General features: G+C 37.1%; 1 protein-coding gene across 3 annotated transcripts in view; it reads left to right on the plus strand.

The window, feature by feature from the left end:
- The window catches only part of FAM13A (family with sequence similarity 13 member A), a 356108-nt gene that overhangs the window by 68488 nt on the left and 266498 nt on the right, over positions 1 to 21122 (plus strand). For all 3 annotated transcript variants that reach the window (XM_079920400.1, XM_079920402.1, XM_079920401.1), the window contains one exon: positions 10750 to 10927. In XM_079920400.1, coding sequence (XP_079776526.1) covers positions 10750 to 10927 — 178 coding nt within the window. The remainder of the gene's footprint in view (positions 1 to 10749; positions 10928 to 21122) is intronic.

Genomic DNA, 21122 nt, shown 5'->3' on the forward strand with positions numbered 1-21122 from the left:
CTGAGAAAACCGTAATATAAAAAGACTCATATACCAAAATGTTCTTTGCAGCTCTATTTGCAATAACCAGGAGATGGAAACAACCTAAGTGTCCATCATCGGATGAATGGATAAAGAAGATGTGGCACATATATACAATGGAATATTACTCAGCCATAAAAAGAAACGAAATTGAGTTATTTGTAATGAGGTGGATAGACCTAGAGTCTGTCATACAGAGTGAAAGTCAGAAAGGGAAAGACAAATATCGTATGCTAACACATATATATGGAATTTAAGAAAAAAAAATGTCATGAAGGACCTAGGGGTAAGACAGGAATAAAGACACAGACCTACTGGAGAATGGACTTGAAGGTATGGGGAAGGGAAGGGTGAGCTGTGACAAAGCGAGAGAGAGGCATGGACATATATACACTACCAAACGTAAGGTAGATAGCTAGTGGGAAGCAGCTGCATAGCACAGGGAGATCAGCTCGGTGCTTTATAATACTAGTTCTTAAGTCATTACTCCTTTGGTCGTGTGAGCTCCAGAGGAAGCATATGAAATGTCTCCTTCCCTAGGTTCATTCCTTCTTACTGAGTTCCTTTTCTTTCAAAATTATTCAACCCTCACAAATTTGTTTCTATGAAAAAGAGAATCATTATATTAAACTCCAAGTTTAAGCCCTTTCCATTTTCAGTATATGCCTTTTAGGTTTTCTGTAAGCAATGCCAAATATATAAATTATGCATTTTTTCTGGGTAAAGACCTAAACTCAGAGCAGAAAGCATTGCCATTTGCATATCTGTCCCAGCTGCCCATCAGATGTGGGAACCCTCCACTGGAATAAATGAGAAAGGTGGCGTCAGGAGACCCAGGTTTCCACACATGACTTTATACATTTTGATGATATTCCGGTTTGGTTCTGCTTCCATCCAGATCCATGTGACAGGAAAAGCCTCATTCTTGTTTATAATCCCCTGTAATCTCTAAGATTGTAGATCCTGAGAGCTAGATGATCGTTTGTTTGCTGAGTACACATTTAAATATTTTCCTCTTAATGACCTTTGACACTGTGAGGTAGTATTAGGTAGTGAGTGGGATTATGCAAATTTGGGAAGAGAGGTCATGACTGAGCAAAGTTATTCTGCATTAGAACAACTGGTCTTGAGGTACGTGTGTGAATATGTGTGTATGTAAACTGACACATACACTGAAATCTTCCATCTACCTTGTCTTTTCAACCGTGTTCTCTTTATCCTTGATTGATGGCTTATACCTTAAATTCTTGTCATTTTAGTGAGTTATTAAGAGGAAAAGTAGATAAACTCTTTTTTTTTTTGGTACATGGTAAATGACTGGTATGTATTATTATTGAGGTGATTGTTTAAAAATAGTATATGTGGATGGGTACATGTTTCTGGAAGTACATTTCACTTTTTACTATATATACTTTTTTTTAAACAAATGAAAATCTATTCAACATCATTAGTCATTAGGGAAGTACAAATTAAAACCACCATGCACTACCACTTACACATCATCAGAATGACTAAAATTAAGACTGACCATACAAGTGTTGGTGATGATATAAAGGAATTAGAGCTCTCACACACTGCTAGTGTGAATGTAAAAATGGTACAGCACTTTGGAAAACAGTTTGACAGTTTCGTTTCTTTTTTAAAAATGTATCTACTTTTTAAAATTGAGGTATATTTGATTCACAAAATTATATTAGTTTCATGTGTACAACATAGTGATTCAAAATTTTTATAGATTATACTCCATCAAGTTATTATAAAATATTGGCTGTACTCCCTGTGCTGTACAATATATCCTTGTAGCTTATTTATTTTATTTTACTTTTATTGGAGTATAGCTGCTTTACGCTGCTGTGTCACTTTCTGCTGTACAGCGAAGTGACTCATACGTATACATATATCCCTTCTTTTTTGGATTTCCTCCCCATTTAGTAAATAAACTCATCTTTAACTGAAAGTTCTCATCTAACTTTTTCCTACACTGGATTTTAGAGCCAACAGAATTTCCTTATTTATTGAGATACGATTTATACAACATAAGATTGTCATCACTACTGTCATCACTACTGTCATCACTACATCACTATTGTCACTATTGTCATCACTACATCACTACATCACTATTGTCATCACTACTATCTGGTTTTTGAACAGTCTTATCGCTCTGAAAAGAAACTCCAAGGCCATTAGTAGGCACTCCCCATTCCTTCCCCACTTCCCCCCTCCACTGCTACCAGCCCTAGAGAAACACTAATCTACTTTCCACCTATATAGGTTTCCTATCACGGCCATTTCTTATAAATGGAATCACACAATATGTGGTCTTTTGTGACTGTCTTCTTTCACTTAGCATACATTTCAAGGTTCATCCATGCTGGAACATACATCAGTACTTCATTCCTTTTATGGCTGGGTAATAGTCCATTGTATGACTATACTACATTGTATATATCCACTCATCCATTGATGGACATTTGGGTTGTTTTCACCCGTTGGCTAACAGGAATAATGCTGCTATGAACATTTATGTACAAGTTCTTGAGTGGACATATGTATTAATTTCTCTTGGGTGTCTACTTAGGAGTGGAATTGCTGAGTCAAATGGTGACTTTAACATTTTAAGGAACAGTTTTCCAAAGTAGTTGCACTATTTTATGTTTTCATCAACAATGAATGGAAGTTTTAATTTCTCTACATTGTTGATAATACCTGTTATTGTCTGTGTTTTTTTATTTTCATTATCCTCATAGTACCAACAGTAGAGTTTCATAATAGCATGAAGATTATGGGCTTGAAGAGGAAAAAAAGAGACCCAGCAGCTCCAAGTCCAAGAAGATAATGTCTGTTGGGGAGTTTTGGAACAAATTATTGCAAACCGGGTGAAATCCTCAGTAAATTCTGCACTTTGCATGAATGCTTTTGTGAGGAGGTCCTGTTTAGATTGAGCTGGAAGAGGGAAAGAGAGAACAGCCCACAGATGAGTTATTTAAAAAAGAAGAAAAACAACTTGTATCAGTAGAATCAGCTCAGATAAAATATTGAAAATTTGTGTAAAGAGTATCAGTTTGAAGGGATGCCAAGTGACGAGCTTGCTAGACACCTGCATCTCTACCTGAACTGAGTTAAGCTGTGTCCTGAACATATGTCCTGAAGCCCTGCTTTGCTGAGCCCATGGGCATAGTCAAGTTTTACACTGAGTCCATAAACAATTTGAAGACTTAAGGGGAAGGAGAAGACATCCAGAACAGTCTTAAATAGCTCTGGGCTTGATGGTTTGGTGTCCTGTGACTTAAACCGATCCAGTCCACTTACAGCTGAGCACAAGTGTCAGCTGGATCAGCGGTGGAGGGTGGATAGAATAGGAGTGGTATGATTTGCACTGAAACTACATATTTACTGTACTTTGCTCGCTTAATATAGCACTAGATTTATGGAGAAAGCCAAGTTTTATTGGCTGGGATATTGCCAGTGCTGTTGAAGGTTAGCATCATTGTGGGAGGCTCCCCCTACTATATGCTATGACGTTTTTTCCCATGCTCCTGTGTACAGACATTCCCACATTATAAACAGGTTCTTCAGCTGTTACATGCTTGTGTCTAACATTTAGCCTAGATGTGAGCTCTTAGTTTTGATACTTAGATAGAATATTTTACATGCTTGTTTTATATATATATATATATATATATATATATATTTTTTTTTTTTTTTTTTTTTTTTTTTTGCGGTACGCGGGCCTCTCACCACTGCGGCCTCTCCCGTTGCGGAGCACAGGCTCCGGACACACGGGCTCAGCGGCCATGGCTCACGGGCCCAGCCGCTCCGCGGCATGTGGGATCTTCCCGGACCGGGGCACGAACCCGCGTCCCCTGCATCGGCAGGCTGACTCTCAACCACTGCGCCACCAGGGAAGCCCGCTTGTTATATTTTTAAACTATGTCTTTGTCCCCACTGACAGGCATGCAGCCCTCAGTGGATGCCCACAGAAAAGATACGCTGATCTACTACTTAGGTGTCATGGAGAGTTAGGTTTTGGCTATAGGACTGAAATGTGAACCTAACTCTTTGCTCTTCTGTGCCCTTTGCCTTTGCTTTAACTTGTGGGTTCCTTCTGGGAGTGGGAGTGTCAGTGTAGATACCAGCTAATTTGGCAATAAACACACCTCTGCATCTTGCAGAAGCTAATCAGCATGATAAGATTTGTCGTTTCATTAATAGCTTCTAAGAATAGGCTGTAATTTATTAAGTTTTATTAGTCACTTTATCATCCTGCCCTTTGTGAAATTTGCGTGAGGCTTCTGAGAACGTTGTCAAGGGCAAGGGTTGCGAGAGAGCTGTAAAAATATAACCTCTCCCTTTACATGGAAAAATACCAATTCCATCAACCATAAGATATAATTATGTATATAAACTTCTCGTCACTCTAAAGAAGCGATTCCACTCCTGAGGAATGAAATGCGGGGGTAAGATTCAGGCCAATCCAGGGTAGCTGGTGTTTTATGATTATTTTTCCCATTCTTCTGTGAATGCGTATTTAGAAAGAAATATAGTTCGTGTTTTGTTTATTCTTACACGTTGTATAAAACATTCTGTGACCTGACACTCTTGTAGGCTTTTATTAATATGCTGTTCCCCGCATACTCCCCAGCATCTAAGAAGCTATAATTGATTGTAAATGAATGAAGATTCCCACCCCCGACTGCTCACCAATTTTGCTTGTTTATTTGTTGACTCAAGAAACATTTCTTAAATAGTTACATGTCTGAGACAGTGTGCTAGGGGCTGTGTAATAATGATGCTAGTAACGGCGAGCTTTGTTGGAGCGCACCGATCAGATCATGTGCTCTTGAGGTCAGACTGCCGGGATCTGAGTTGCAGCTCGGTCACGTGGTAGCTGTGTGAACATGGAAGAGTTAATTAATCTCTCTCTTTCAGTCTAGTCATCTCTAGCTGGGGGTGCCTAAGATTCCTATCGCTGCTGTGACAGATTACCAGAAATGTAGTGGCTTAGAACATCACACGTTTACCGTCTCCTTGTTCTATGGGAAGTGTGTAAGCTCAGCTGGGTTTCTCTCCCCAGGTCTCACAGGTCAAAACCGACGTGTCAGTCAGCCTGAGTTCTTGCTGCTTCCAGGCTCATTCGGGTTTGGGGGAGTTTTCAGTTCCACGTGGTTGTGAGGCCACGGCCCCTGTTTCCCTGCTGGCTTCTCCACTTTTGGAGGCTGTCCATATTCTCAGGCTTGTGACCTTCCTCCATCTTCAGGGTCAGCAGCAGCTCACTATTCTATCGGATAGATTAGCAAGTTTTCAGAAATCCTTGTGTGAGATTTAATGAGGAAATAAAAAGCTACTTCAGTGAATCTGGCGCCATGAAGCTAAATATTTTGGTTCTTTTCATGGCTGACCTTCTCACGGCCCTGAGATACATCGTAGTAGAGATTAGCGTTTTGCCAGTTGTTGTTTTTTTTCTCCTTGAGGCTAAGATTGTGTGTATAGTAATGCAGTATCACTTCATGGCCACTGAAAAGTCACAGCACATGACAAGCGCTAGGATAAATGTCCAGATTAGAGTTAGGTGCCATCCCGTGATGTGGGTCCAGCGTTACTGATGATGATCCTAATCTCTTTTTAATGAGAGCAAATACTTGTCACATGGTTCAGCGTTTGCTACCTAATCTGGAGCAAAATTTCTTACAGTACAATCTTCTTCAACTGCTGAGTAGTTTACCTGTATACCACATGTACTGTGTGCTAGTTTCCTGTTTGCGGTGTAGCTTAAAAAATGGGTCAAATTCAGCCAACAGTGAAAATCTTTTAAGAAACATGAATAATTTGAAGTGGCCCTTTTCACTAATGGAAAAAAGTTAGTTCTTGTCCTAGGAAAAGATTGATGTTGAGGAAAATGATGACTGTTTCAATTATTAAACCATTATTCCATCTGCAAAGTTTTCTTAAGCCTTTTGGATTAATAAATTATACACATCCTAATTTTTTATTCCAATTGAATTCTAGAAGTAACCTCAAGTTTAAAACAGTTACAATATTCTAATACATCCGCAGAGGCGCACTTCACTACTTCTGAGGCCTTTCTGTGGAATTTTATTGCCGAGTGTCCTTCCTCTCTGACCACCAAAGGATTTCTTATCATTTAAATACTCCCTGTAGTATAATTCCTATGTAACACCCTGACCCAGCTAGTTCTGTAAATGGACTAAATTAGTCCACATCTCTTTTAGACATATTTGATATATAGATGTCTCTTTATTCCTATAGTATTAGGTCTTACTGGGTGGATTAAAAGTGTGCCTTAAATGTGTATCGATCTATTAAAACTACTTCTTGATCACTTTTTATATGCCAGGCATTGAGGGGCTTTAAAAGATATTTAAAACTCGATCTCCAACTCTGAAAGAGCTTACATTTGCCAGTTTGTGGTTTGTTTTTTTTTTTTACTTTAACTTCCTCCAAACATCAAATGCATTGTCAACTACGCCTTCCTGACAATCTTATTTATAATTACAGTCACCACGCCTCACCCTGGCCGGTACTCCCAGTTTCTTCTAGCCCTATCACTATATTTATTTTTTAATGTCTCATCCACGAGAATGTAAGTTCCATCAAGGCAGGGATTTCTGTTTTGTTTACTGATGTATCCCAAATGCTTAGAATTGTGCCTGACATAGAGTAGTTAACTCAATAGCTACCTGTTGAATGACTGAATAAGTATTCCATACACATAGTTTTCATGTGTAAAACAAACAGGACACACTGATACTCTATCCAGAATCTGCCCATGTCTTACCATCTTACCACTGGCAACCTGGTCCAGGCCAACTGGCCTTTCTCCTCTGGGAGTGTCACAGTGGTCCTCTAACCAGAGTCTCCCTGCGTTCAGCTACGCCTCCCACAGTTGGGATTCAGTACAGCAGCCAGAGTGGTCCTTTCAAGTCTCCCCACAGCTCAGAACCCTGACATAGGGGGGAGAAAAAAACCCCATGACTTATAAGACTGTCATGATCTGTCCTCACCGTCCCCTGATTTCATGTCCTACCACTCTCCCACCTTCCACCCCTTGGCCCCAGCCCCAGGACCCACTTCGGGCCCTAGCACCTGCTGTGTCCACTGCTTAGAATGCTCTTGGCTCTTTCCTTCAGCTCTGCTCGGTTGTCGCCACAGCCGAGAGGCCTTCTCGACTTCGATAAGGTAAACACAATCACTACCTCATCAAGAGGCCTTCCCCGCCATCCCTCGCTCCTGCGTCGCTCTGCCTTAGTCCCCCCGGCCCTGCTCTATGTTTCTTCATAGCACTTCATAGCATAAATCAAAAACATCGATTTGATTTTTGTCTGTCTCCCCCCCAAGTAGAATATGCTTAATAAAAGCATGATGTTTATTTCGTTCAGTGCTATATTCCTGGTGTCAGAGACAGTCAGACACGCAGAGAGCATGTGATCAACATCACACGTAGTGTGCCGTAAGTAGACGTTAAGAATCAACGTGCCCAAGAGAGAAGCACGGCTGACGCTTGTTCATGATGTGAGACGTTGAGGGAGACATTGTCATGACCGATATAAAGGCAAGAACATGAATGAACACGGCACTGTTTATTATATTTAGGTACCAGTGAATCAAAAAGTAATGCATGCAATAATAATTATTATGAATTTTGCTTCTGGAAAGCATCAGAAGACATCTCCTTAGGCACATTCACACCCACACTCCCCCACGGAGTGCTACGCTGGGCATTCTTCCACAGTCCCCCTCTAAACGTGTGGAGCGGTTATTAATCTTACGTGTAGGAGATCTCGTCTGTGGGGTTGCTGTAGTCGGACAATAACGGTGATATTTACCCCATATTTCTGGAAACGCAGTGCACGTGGTAGATTCTCAGTATTACGGTAGCACGTAATTAATCGGTATGGAAAGAGGCCAGTAGAAATGTCATGCTAATAAAGTAAGGTCTTGACAGCCCTGTCGATGTATTTGAACAAATTCAGGAGGTAAATTATGAATATTTAAGGTCCAAACGTGATGTGCTGCTGTCAGAGCCGCCCAAGTAGAGGCAACTCGTGTCCTCACCCAGCGAGTGAACCAGTGAATCTGTCTTCCATCAGAGGCAGCAGAAATGCTCTTGGGTAGAAGGAGATAGATATATTTTTTCCCTCACATTTATTTTTGCTTTTGGAAAACATATTTAGCGATTCTTTCATTCATGCCATAAAGGATTTCATGGTATTTTGTTAAGTTGGAGATTCTCTGAATAGATGTCTCCCTTCCTATTTTTTATTGGTTTTATTTCCTGGGAAATTATTCACTGTATTTCAGAATATTAGAAGTATGATCAAAGTACTGCTTCTTTTTCAAAGATGTCATAAATTCCTAACTATTCTGAATATATTTTTTTGATCTGGTGTCTTCACGCATTGCCTGCTGTAGGATTTGAGGTTTCATTTCAGAGCCAGAAAGAAGGGCAGGGGTGCATTGTCAAGGCTGTTGGAAAGCTGTTGCTTGTACCCTGAAATGCTGGGAATTAATCCACAATTTTAGAATGAGAGCACACACCCATGAAGACATCCAGACTCACTTTGGATTAGTCACCATAAAAAAAGAAACAAAAAAACCAAATAGGAGTACATTTTCTCTTAGTTCATATTTATATGCTATAAAGGCATGAGAAATGGGTAGTCTTCAGTTCATTTTTAATCACTCCAAACTTAATTATTTCCATTTCTTACGTATTCCTGGTAGGCAAGATCATAGTACAGTGGAAAATAATGCCATCATACGCAACATGCCACACACGTCTTTATGGATTATCAAAGTATTCGGATATGATTTCTTTTTTAAATGTAACTTAAGTTAATATGAAAAATTTCTAGAATCAAGAAATCTATTTTGCCCTAAACATTATAGTTTATTGAATCACATTGTTTGTGATCAGTAAGAAATAATTATTCTAATCATAAATAGAATGTTCTCCAATATGATTCTACCAATGATTGAAATCTACACATTTTTGGCATTGCAATTTTTTTATATATATATTTTTAATTTTTTAATTAATTTATTTTTGGCTGTGTTGGGTCTTCGTTTCTGTGCAAGGGCTTTCTATAGCTGCGGCAAGTGGGGACCACTCTTCATTGCGGTGCGCGGACCTCTCACTATCGCGGCCTCTCTTGTTGCGGAGCACAGGCTCCAGACGCGAAGGCTCAGTAGTTGTGGCTCACGGGCCTAGTTGCTCCGTGGCATGTGGGATCTTCCTAGACCAGGGCTTGAACCCGTGTCCCCTGCATTGGCAGGCAGATTCTCAACCACCACGCCACCAGGGAAGCCCGGCATTGCTATTTTTGACAGCATCACTTATTCTAATATTCACAAAGGTTAGGTTTGGATTAGGGTTTATATTAAAAGACATTTCACTAAAACCTCAGTGTGCTCATAAAACCAAATTAATGAAGGTAAAGCAAAAAGTTATTTTGTTTGTGTAACAAATACTTAACATAGCACTTAGTATGTGTCAACTACTCTGTTTTAAGTACTCTACGACTGTCAACTCATTTAATCCTCATCACAACCCTACTGGATAGTTACTATTACCACTTACAAATAAGGAAACAGTTTAGTGAAGAGTCCGAGGCCACACAGGTAGTAGGTGGCTAAAGCAGGATCCTAACCCAGAGTGGCTCCCAAGCCTGCATTCTTATCCTGTGCTCTGCAGGCACTCAGTAGCAGTCTGTGACTTTCTGTGTGTTTTCTGTGTTTTTGTTTCCTGTGATGGCACGTTGCCTATGTATCTTGTAAGGCTGACTAATCAGTGTTAACCATCAGCCCTCTTCCTTTGCATCTTATTTGCTTCACTTTTCTGTTTCTTATACTCTTGACTGGCTAAAGCAGCTGGCCTATCTCAATTAAAGAATCCAATGTGCGTTAAATATAACTGGGTTAAATTTTCATTCTCTTACACATCCGTCTAAAGGATGGATTGTCATTATTCTGCTTAAGTATTTGCTATAAAAGATTTGTATTTTCCTCTGATAGAAAGTAGTATACAAAATTACTTAAGATAGCAACTTCACTGTATTTAAATATTGACAAAACAAACAAATCTTTGAGAACTGAGGAGAACTTTTCACACGTCTGCCTGTGAATTTTGGCACATCGTTGGATACTTTTGGCTTTATACAAGGTTATTAGGCTTTTGTATGAGGCACGTAGCAAATTCTAAACTATATGATGTGGGCGATTAAAAAGCTGTGTAAAAATTAAAAGTTTCCTTCAGTTTTCTCTGTGCACAGATTCCTGATTACTAAGTTTGGTGTCACTCATGGTAATCCTGGAAGGTCTCTTGTATCAAATTTTATTCAACCAAGAGATTCTTGTTTTTAACAGACTGGAAGACAAAAGTCAAATGGAAGATTCCACTATGAATAAAAACCCAACCATTATCTTAATATGTGTCATGAAAACACAGAATTGAAATAGTAACCTATTTTATGCACTGAATAAAAAGCTTGTGGTTTTCAGGATGTCTTGAATAAGTTAGTTATTCTTTAAAGTCAAATGCTTGAGGATCAAAAAAAAAAAGGCAAAAATGCCTCTTTATAATGCTGTATCTCAGTCCCTGGGAATGATTTTCTGAATTAAGTGTTATAATGTATTGTACCGGTGTATCTTTGTTATTGTTACTGTAAAATATGCCTGAGAACATTTTTCGTTCTTTTTTCTTTCCAGATGACAGAAATGATGCTCAGGAGAGTAGCTTAAGAGCCTTAATAAAAGAGCTGCCAGACACCCACTACTGCCTCCTCAAGTACCTTTGCCAGTTCTTGACAAAAGTAGCCAAGCACCATGGGCAGAACCGCATGAATGTTCACAATCTCGCCACTGTATTTGGGCCAAATTGCTTTCAGTAAGTTAGTGAAGTTTTGCTGTTAATATCATCACATATCGCCTTTTCCTTTACAACTGCCTGAAATCACTGCAATGTAGAAACATATTTCAGACTAAAAAGTCAACCAGTTTATGTTGGAGAAGTTCCATTTTTGGTATTGGGCATTTTAGCCTTTTTCTTCATCCCAATTTTGAAGAAGGAAGCTATGCCTTTTTATGAAACTGTAATTTGTAATGTTCCAAACAACCTTATTTAAAATTCTGGAAATGAGTTTTACTTTCATTAAAATGGACATTTAAATAAATCTAATCTTAAACATTGATTAGAAAAAAGGGAAGGAGTTTGATATAGTATGTAATTTTTTTAATAGTGATAAAGTTCAAATCATTGCTAATAGATGGAAAATAACAAGCAGAATATGTCAGTGAGAGAAAAATGTAACCTCAGCTACATTTATTTACTTTCTAGGAATAGACCAGAAATAAACTAGTCTCCTTGGTAGGTGCTATATTTCTAGACACAGAACTTTGGTAAAACTTTATATTTTCCCTGTTATTCCTTAAAGCTCTTTAATCATTGATACATGAACTATGATTTTGTAAACCAGAGACTTTGCTTTTAACTCTCCTGTTAATACTTCTGATATCGGACATGTTCCTTCTACTTATAAGGAGAGAGAAAGAAAGACCACTGACACTTTAAAGCTCTCAGAAGTTCTCAGCAAGTTTTTTTGTTGTTTTGTTTTGTTTTGTTTTTAAATAGTATATCTGCTTATCCACTCCATTTATCTACAGACTCATTCAGCTGCCCGGAACTAGTAATATTACAGTCGTCAGAATGACTCTAAATATAAACTCTGGCTTAGATCGTAGTGACTGTGGAGAGAAATTCTACCTTGAATAACTAATCCCCCTTGTAACCTTAGAGATTTACATTTCAAATAATGGCATAGGATATGTTAGGGTCTTGTGGGTAGCTATCTCAGACACGGGCTCCACTAACATCTTATTCAGGAGCTCTGTGATAGTAAAAAGACTGTATTTGTTCTTTTTTACACTTATCTGCAGAGTAAACCTTGGGTGACCTACGTGTAAGAAATAAAGGTAAGTAGAAAACTGTTCAGTAATTTTGAAACCCTAGATTCTAGAAGAGGTGAAAATGAATTTGTAAATAGAATGCTGATCGAATGACATACAGATCATACTTCCTTGCTGACTTGTATTGGGCTTGATCTGGAATTTCTGCTTCAATTAGTCAATCATAATATCCAGTAAGAAATGAGTTATATGGTCTTTTAATCAATATAGCTTTTCAAATTTTTTTTATTGTGGTAAAATAAACATAATATAAAGTTTACCGTTTTGAGTATGCAGTTCAATGGCATTAAGTCCATTCACATTGGTGTGATCTACTAACTGATGTGTATTTCTAAACTTTTGGATTTTGAAGTCACTATTAGGTACTTTTCTCACTGACATAGAGTATAATAGTTATAGCAGGTAGTGTTTATTAAGAACTTACTAAGTACTGTACTCATTTATCTGATTGAGTCCAAAGAGGGAGAGATGGTTTATTTCGAACTTGAAGTTCGCCGATTTAGGACAAGAAAATAGTTACTTCAGTTCCTGTGACCACAGTTAGGTCAATGACCACAGTTAGTCCATAACTGTTACAAAAATCATCAGTAGAAAGCCTGCCATTTAAGGACAGTTCTCTCACCATGAACTACTGAAAGACAAATGAAATACTTTTCAATAACTTAGGTGAATACAGTGTATACATTATATGGTCAGTAGAGGAGGATTTTTTTCTGAAACGGGGAAATCCTCATGAAATGTTATTTTTTTAAAGGCTATAAATTTTAGATACAAAATGATATTGTTATGAGGTATACAATAATAAAACTGGAAGGAAAATACCAATAATATATGATTGGTATTCTGGAAGCTGGGCTTCTTGGTGACTCTTAATTACCAGGTTTTCAACATGTACTTCCAGTTATGGGTTATTAAATTTAGATGATTGGGTAATATTATCACTGTAAAATATTCAAACAGTGTAGAGGTATATAGAATAAAAATATTGTCCGTTAGTTCCTCCCATTTCAACCGCTTCTCTTTGGAGATAAAATCAGTAAAATACATACCGGTAGATACGTATCCTTTTTTTGGGGGGTGGGCACGCTGTGCAGCATGCGGGATCTTAGTTCCCCCATGAGGGATGGAACCCGTGCCCCCTGCAGTAGAAGCACCTAGTCCTAACCACTGCACCACCAGGGAAGTGTCCCCTGCTTCTTCTTTTTGAACATAGCCATAAATCTTTTTTTTTTTTTTTTTTTTTTGGCCATGCTGCATGGCCTGCGGGATCTTAGTTCCCTAACCAGGGTTTGAATCCGCCCTCTGCAGTGGAAGGGCGGAGTCCTAACCACTGGACTGAGGGGGAAGTCCCATAAATCTATTTTTAAATATAAATGGGATTAAGATGCATATATTGTGAAGCTTGATGGTTTTTATGGTAACACTAGAACTTTTAATGACAAAGTATTTATATACCTCATTCTTTTAGCTATTATAAGTGTGAATTTATTCTAACTTAACTATCCCTCAATTGATGAGCACTGAGGTTGTCGATTTTTTGTTATTAAAACAGTTGCAGTGCACATCTGACTCTTTATGTACCCTGCCTTATTGCTTCGTAGAAGTTCTTTAGGTCTCTTGTCCGTTAGAAAGATTACAAACATTTTCTCCCATTCTGTTGTTTGCCTTTTAGCTTTATTTATGGTGCTTTATAAATTTTTTTGATTTTAATTTACTTAATGTGTCAACTCTTCCTCTTTTTATCAGAATTTAGATCTTTAATATTAATAATGTCTTGCTTAATACTAATAATATCATAAAGGTATTACAAAACATTTTTCTTTTGTCATATTTATAGGCTTTTATGATTAGGTTTTTACTTTATCTAGAATTTATTTTTTAATTAATTATCTATTTTTGGCTGCGTTGGGTCTTTGTTGCTGCGTGTGGGCTTTCTCTAGTTGCAGTGAGCAGGGGCTACTCTGCCTTGTGGTGCGTGGGCTTCTCACTGCTGTGCCTTCTCTTGTTGCAGAGCACGAGCTCTAGGTACATGAGCTTCAGTACTTGTGGCATGTGGGATCAGTAGTTGTGGCTCGCGGGCTCTAGAGCACAGGCTCAGTAGTTGTGGTGCACCGGTGTAGTTGTCCGCGGCATGTGGGATCTTCCCAGACCAGGGCTCAGACCCGTGTCCCCTGCATTGGCAGGCGGATTCTCAACTACTGTGCCACCAGGGAGGTCCTAGAATTTAATTTTGTATCTATCACATATGGATCCAGTTTGATTTTTCTTCAAGTAGATAGCTAATTGTTACCAAATCATTCATTGAGCAGTACATCTCTTTGCTAATTTACAATGCCAACTCAGTCACATATTAACTTCCTACACATACATGAGTTTGTTTCTGGTGTTTGTATGGCTTCTTCCTATTTTCCATATTTCTATTACATTTACCCTTTCAGAGGAAGTTTAGAGTCTCCATGGTAAGTGGTATCTCATTGTGGTTTTGATTTGCATTTCCCTGATAACTAATGACATTGAATATCTTTTCATGTGCTTATTGGCCATTTGTGTATCTTTGGAAAAATGTCCACTCAGGTCATCTGCCCATTTTTAGTTGGATTTTTTGTCTTTATTATTGAGTTGTAAGAGTCTTTTCTATATTTTGGATGTAAGTCCCTTATCAGATGCAGGATTTGCATATATTTTCTCCTATTCTATGAGTTGTCTTTTCATTTTCTTGATTGTGTCCTTTCAAACACAAAATTTTTAATTTTGGTAAAGTCCAATATATCTAGTTTTTTCTTTTGTCACTTATGCTTTTGGTGTTGTATCTAAGACGATTTTGCCTAACCCATGAAGACTTTTTTAAGAGCTTTATTGTTTTAACTCTTACACGTAAGTCTGTGGAGTTAATTTGAAGTTAATTTTTGTGTGATGTAAGGAAGGAGTGCAACTCCATTCCTTTGGGTGCAGTTGTCCCAGTACCATTTGTTGAAAAGACTGTTTTTCTCCATTGAATTGTCTTGGCACTGTTGTCAGAAATTGGTTAACCATATGGTTAGGGTTTATTTATGGACTTTCAGTTTTATTCCATTGATCTATTATATTTCTATCCTTATGCGGTTACCACACTGTCCTGATTCCTATGGCTTCTTAGTAAGTTTTGAAATCAAGAAATGTCCATCTTCCAACTTTGTTCTTCTTTTTCAAGATTGCCTCTTGCATTTCCATATAAATCTTAGGATCATATTGTAAATTTCTGCAAAAGAAAGCCAGCTGGTATTTTGATAGGAATTCTCTTGAATATGTAGGTCAATTTTGGGAGTATTGCCAGCTTAACAATATTGAATCTTCCATTCTATGAACATGGGATGTCTTTCTACATACTTATGTCTTCTTTAATTTCTTTCAACAATGTTTTATTGTTTCCTGAGCACAAATTTCATACTCTTTTGTTAAATCTATTCTTCAATGTGTATTCTTTTAGATGCTATTCTAAATATGTTTTCTTAATTTTATTTTCAGATTCTTCATGGCTAGTGCTAACATAGTTTTAAGTTAATAAAAATATTAACATATTTTATTATAAATGAAGTGGAACATCTTATATTTAAGGGCCATTTGTGTATCTTTCTCTCGACGTGTTTGTTCGTGTTTTTGCCCATTTTCCTATCAGGTCCTCAGGGTTTTGGTTTTTTTTTCTCTTGTTGGATATTTATTTATTTTGCGCTCTTTTTTCCCCTAGTAAACACATTTAAAACTCTGATTATCTCTCAGTCTCATTTTGTCACATCACATTCAATATTCAATATCAATATTGAATATCAATCAATATTCAATATCTCTTCTTGTCATAGTTTGGATTGTCCAAGTTCTAAGCCCTGAGACTGAGGTTTCAAGCAGGAGTTTTATTGGGTAGTGCTCTTTGGAACCATACCTGTAAGGAATAGAGGGAAGAAGGATTAGGCAGAAGTTGAACTGCTGTACAGTGGTAACAAAGGCCTCACTCAGTCCCAGCATTACTTAGAAGCTGGAATGGCTTTTCAGAGATACCCTAAATTGAGTCAAGGAGGTTGGTCCATTTACCCCATCTCCATCAGTCACTGGAAGTGAGCTGTACCCAGGGAGGTGGTGTAATCTTAGGGGAGGGACTTGGCTATGAGCCATAAGTAGGCGACACTCTCGGCACCTGGGGTAATGAATATTTCTGGTGTGAAGGGGCACGTGAGGCCCACAAAGTTCACTATATTTGTATAATAATGTTATAATAATGTTTTTATAATATACTACGGTACAGTAATACATATTTTTCTATGAAAAATTCAGCAAACTTTGGACTGTAAGTTGTATATGGTTTTTCTAGGGAGATCCCTAATATTCTAGTTTCTAAGACAAGTACACGTCCTCCTAAAGAATGTTATTCTTAGAGATTAGAAGCAATTGCTTTCCTAAGTTTTGATAATTATTAAAATGGGTACTGGATTTTCAGTGGTTTGGATAGCATGACATAATAAAAGAATGTTATTCTGGTCCTTGTTCTGTCATTTGATAGGTGCGACCTTCTGTGTTATTTACTTTTCTGTTAAGTTTTCTGTAAAATGGGACCTATAGAGTTTGCTTTGAAGCTTAAGTGGGACTATAAGAGAAAGCCCTGGTGCCTAGTAGACAATTGGGAAAGTGGTGTTGAAATGTGTGTACATTTAACTGAACACATTTAAAATTGCATTAAGGGAAAGATCAGGTTTTATACATTTTTGCCCATCATACCGCTTAATGACGTGAGCTCCTTAGAAATGTGAGATGAGAGACATGACATTTTGTTTACCTCAGTTGTCTTCGTTTTCACTTTCTTCTTACATGTATTATGATCATACAGTATTGAGTATGCCTTTTAATATTTAAAGAAGATATTTTTTCTTGTCCAGTAAAACTTCTAAATACAAACCAACTTCTTCAAATTATCAGACACACATCTTGTGATGTGTGTCTCCCCAGATTGCCTTGGCACTATCCACCTCCCAGACGAGTCTGCCACCAGGGGTAGACTGTTCAGCTGCCTTGGGAATGCTGGATCCTTCTCCTTGGCTGCTGCCTTGCAGCTGGGCCAGCCAGCCGCCTGCCCAGAGCTTCCCCCATCACTTTTGGACTCTGGACTAGCATCTGAATTCCTGATGGCTGCCAGAGGGGCTGAATAAGGCAACCTGAAAGTCTAGAACAGTTAAGTCCCTCTGAGTGAACCGTAGCAATGCAGAACAGGAGTTGGGAGGAAACCAGCTAGATCTCTTCTTTCACCCTCCCATGGAATACTGCATGCCATGGCTTCTCTCTCCTTGCAGCCCACCTGCTGGATTCCAGGCCATCAAACAGCGTCTTTCAAACAAACTGTTGTGTGTCTTGGTGTTCTTTGCAAAATAGCTATGCGCACTATTCATTGTTTCACATCCCCACTTGCCTCTTTTCCTCACCCATGTTGACCTGTCCCCTACTTCCAAAGTTATGCACCAACATCCCCATCCTTGCCGCAGTCTCTGGTTTTTGTTTCTGTTTTTTGAGCATCTGCTCTAAGGCCCTGTGCACCTAAGGGCTCAGCAGGCTGCTCCAATACAGGAAGAAATCTAGTTTCTTAAGTTATGGTGAGAGTGTTGTACTTTAAGAACTTTAAAGAATAATGTTGGCTATGCATGATTTTTTTTTTTTACATGCTGACTTTGGAACCTAATTTCCTCATAAACAGCAACTTCACTGTAAACATTTTACCTCCCCGGTATTATTATAGGAGTCCTTTGAGTTTGAAGTTTCCTTTGAGAAAAAGTATTCAAAGCTGAGAATGATGTTAGAAAAAGCTAAATATTTGTATTTACTCTTATTATTAATTTAAAAATCTATTTGTTAAATAGACATTGATGAAGAGACCAAAGACCCCCTAATGATGCTTTAGCTGAGTTTTTTTTTTTTTTGGTTGTTTAATATTCTTGACACTCTGCATTAAACTCATTGTGTAGACTCAGTTTCCATCATTTAATAATATCAGTAACATCAAAATTTAATATCCAGTAATTAAAACAAATCTGCTAATTGCTACGGATGAGTAAGCCATTTTGATCAAACTCTGCTTCATCCCTATGCTTCCTTTGCCTTTTGTCTATAGATCAGGAAGTTAATCCTATCCCTTAAAACAGATGTTTCAGTGTTAATAAGGTAATCAGTAATATGGGTATTTCTGAAGCTTAAAGAGATCAATCAATTTTAGATTTTGAATGATAAGGCCTTCCCCATGTGCTTCTATCGGAAATATTATGTTTTTGCTTAGAGATACCATAAAAATGGTTTTAAAGCTGCTATTGGCCTCTTTCAAACGTTGAAAACAAAATAATACAGTAAGTTAATGGTACCAAGTCACTGACTTATAACCTGTGGTTACATGATCTGTGTGTGTGTGTGTGTGTGTGTATAATTAGGTATTTGGACATCAGTTAATATTAGATGAGATCAGCTAAATTTGTAGACATAAACAGGATGTGTAACCAGATAAGCCTACAATGTTGCTGTCATCTTACCTGCTAACTGCTACTAAGAAGCTTTGTTTGGTTTGTAGCCCAAACGTTACTTTTGGGAAATTGGTCATTTGGATTGAAAAATGTAGATGGTTGATCTTTTAAAAAAATTAAGCCCAAGCCCTAGTCTCACATACTTATATATTTATAACCTGTTGACATATCTATTTATAAACTGCAAGTTGTTCAAGTAATTTTTAGCACAATTGTATATATTATCGTCATCCTCCATAAACATGTTTTTGGCAATTAAAGAATGGGTGAGTGGAAAGTTTGGTCTTTCTCTGCTGAAACCCGGACCAGCCCTTTCCCGTGGTTACTTCATTGCCTGTACTTCTGCGTTATCAATCACCCATCACTTCTAATTGTGTTAATTGACTTTCCAGTTGCCTTGTTTTCAAAATGGGTATAAGTTTATTTTTTATTATAAAAATAACATTAATTTAAAAAGAAAAGGTTTTTTCGTACCAAAAAACCACAAGTATAAGGATGAAAATGAAAATCATCCGTAATTCTACACCCACATGCAGTCATTGTTTGTACTTCGGCTTATGTGCTTCCGTATTCTTTTCTCTGAATGCTCACATATATATTTATATCTGTTCGATTAAAGATGAGGTAGTAAAGTATTCCTGCTTTGTAACCCTTATTTAAAAACTTAATGTCATCTACGGTGGCATTTTTCCATGCTTATAATTTTACCTCGTCATTTCTAATGACCTCATAGTGTTCTGATCTTTTGATCAATATCCTTCACTTAAGCCATCCCTATAAATGGCATTTCACAATTTTTTTCTCAGCAATGATAATAGGTAACATTTATTGAGTGCTTACTAAGTTCCTTGCAATGTTCTGGGTGCTTTTCATTTATTTGCCAATTTTATCCTTAAAACCCTGTGAGGCAAATACTATTATTGTCTGAACTTTACTCATGAAGAACTTGAAGCACAGAAAGTTAAACTTGCTGCAGGTCACGTGGTAGGAAGAGGTTAGCATCAGGAATCTGAATCCAGACAGCCTAGTTCCTCAGCTCCAAGCTCTTAATCACCACTCAGTAACTGTTTCCCCTATAAACAGCATTGCAGAGACTATTACTGAACATACATTTTTTACACATCACTGATTATTTTCTTTGGATGTACTTTTAGAAGTAGACTGGACTAGTCAAAGGATATTTGTAGCATCAAATTTTTTCTTCATCGAGAGGTTGTACCAGTTCATGCTGGAGCGTCCATCTCTGAATGTCTCCCCTTTCCCACACCTTCTCCAATACTGATGTTATTATTTTTCATATTTGCCAATATAATTGAATATTATTTCTTGTTAAAAAATGTTGCTTATTTGATTATTGTGAGGTTCAAAATATTTAAAAACCTGTTTTCCCATATAGTTTTTCTTTTGTAAATTGCCTTTTTACTTTTTTCAGTCTTTCTAAGCTGGTGGGTTTTGTTTTTGTTTTTTTTTTTGGTAATCAATTTGTAAGAGTTCCTTTTGTAGTACAACTATTAATCTACTGTTATATATTAGAAATACTCACAGCTTATATATAATTCACATTTAAACCTCATAATTCTTTTTGCCATAAAGAAGTTTAAAATTTTTATTAATCCTGTATATCAGTTTGTGTTGTTTGTGTTTGATGTTATCCATAAAAGACCTTCTACTTCAAGGTTGTAAGAATATTTACTTATATTGTCTCAATATTTTTGCAGTTTCATATTTTGATAATTAAATCTTGAGTATACGTGAATATTAGAAAAGGTATATGGGAATCTAAAAGTTATTAATTATTCTCCTATATTTTATCATAGCATATTTATAATTTTTAAAATATTTAGTTACTGAATTCTAGTGAAATTTACTTTGGAATAAGGTATGCTTTAAGAATGTAATTTTTTAAAAAATGTAATTTTTCACTGAAATAATTAGCCTGCTAACCAAACACCTAGAGAGTAATTCATACTTTGCCAAGTGATTCAGAAGTCACTTTTGTCATTACTATATCAAATTTTTAGATATATTTTGGCCTTATCTGGGCTCTCTTCCCCTACATGAATATACCTGCCTCTCTGGTGTTAGTATCATACCCTTTCTATTTTAATGTCATGAGTGGTATTCTTCCACTTAATTCTTCTTTTTCAGGATTTTCCTGGATAATTATGTGCATATATTCTCCCAGAACATAAGAATATTTTTCTAGATTGAAAAATTCCCATTGAGTTTTAATTTTAATCAGGTAGAGTTTGAAATATTTAATATTGAGTCATTCATTTAGTAAAATGACATATCTCCCCATTTAGTCCAATTTTTACTTACAAATTTTTTCCCTAAAATTGTAGACGTTTGAAAAAAACATGTAAAGTTGTCAAGTATACGGTGAAAAATCATCCAGTAATCCTAGGTAATATCAGAATTACTAACTGAAAATGTTTTGTCTATTCCTTTCAGCTTTCTTTTTATGTTCTTTTGTAAATTTTATGTTTTACATTTTATATACCTTTTTGATCCTTTTTTTGTACAAAACATTAAATTATAATGTTTCTCATGTCATTTAAATCCTTTAGTTTTACATCTTTTTTGTTT

This window comes from Stenella coeruleoalba (genome assembly GCF_951394435.1).
Source record: "Stenella coeruleoalba genome assembly, chromosome: 4".
NCBI classification, from domain to species: Eukaryota; Metazoa; Chordata; class Mammalia; order Artiodactyla; family Delphinidae; genus Stenella; species Stenella coeruleoalba.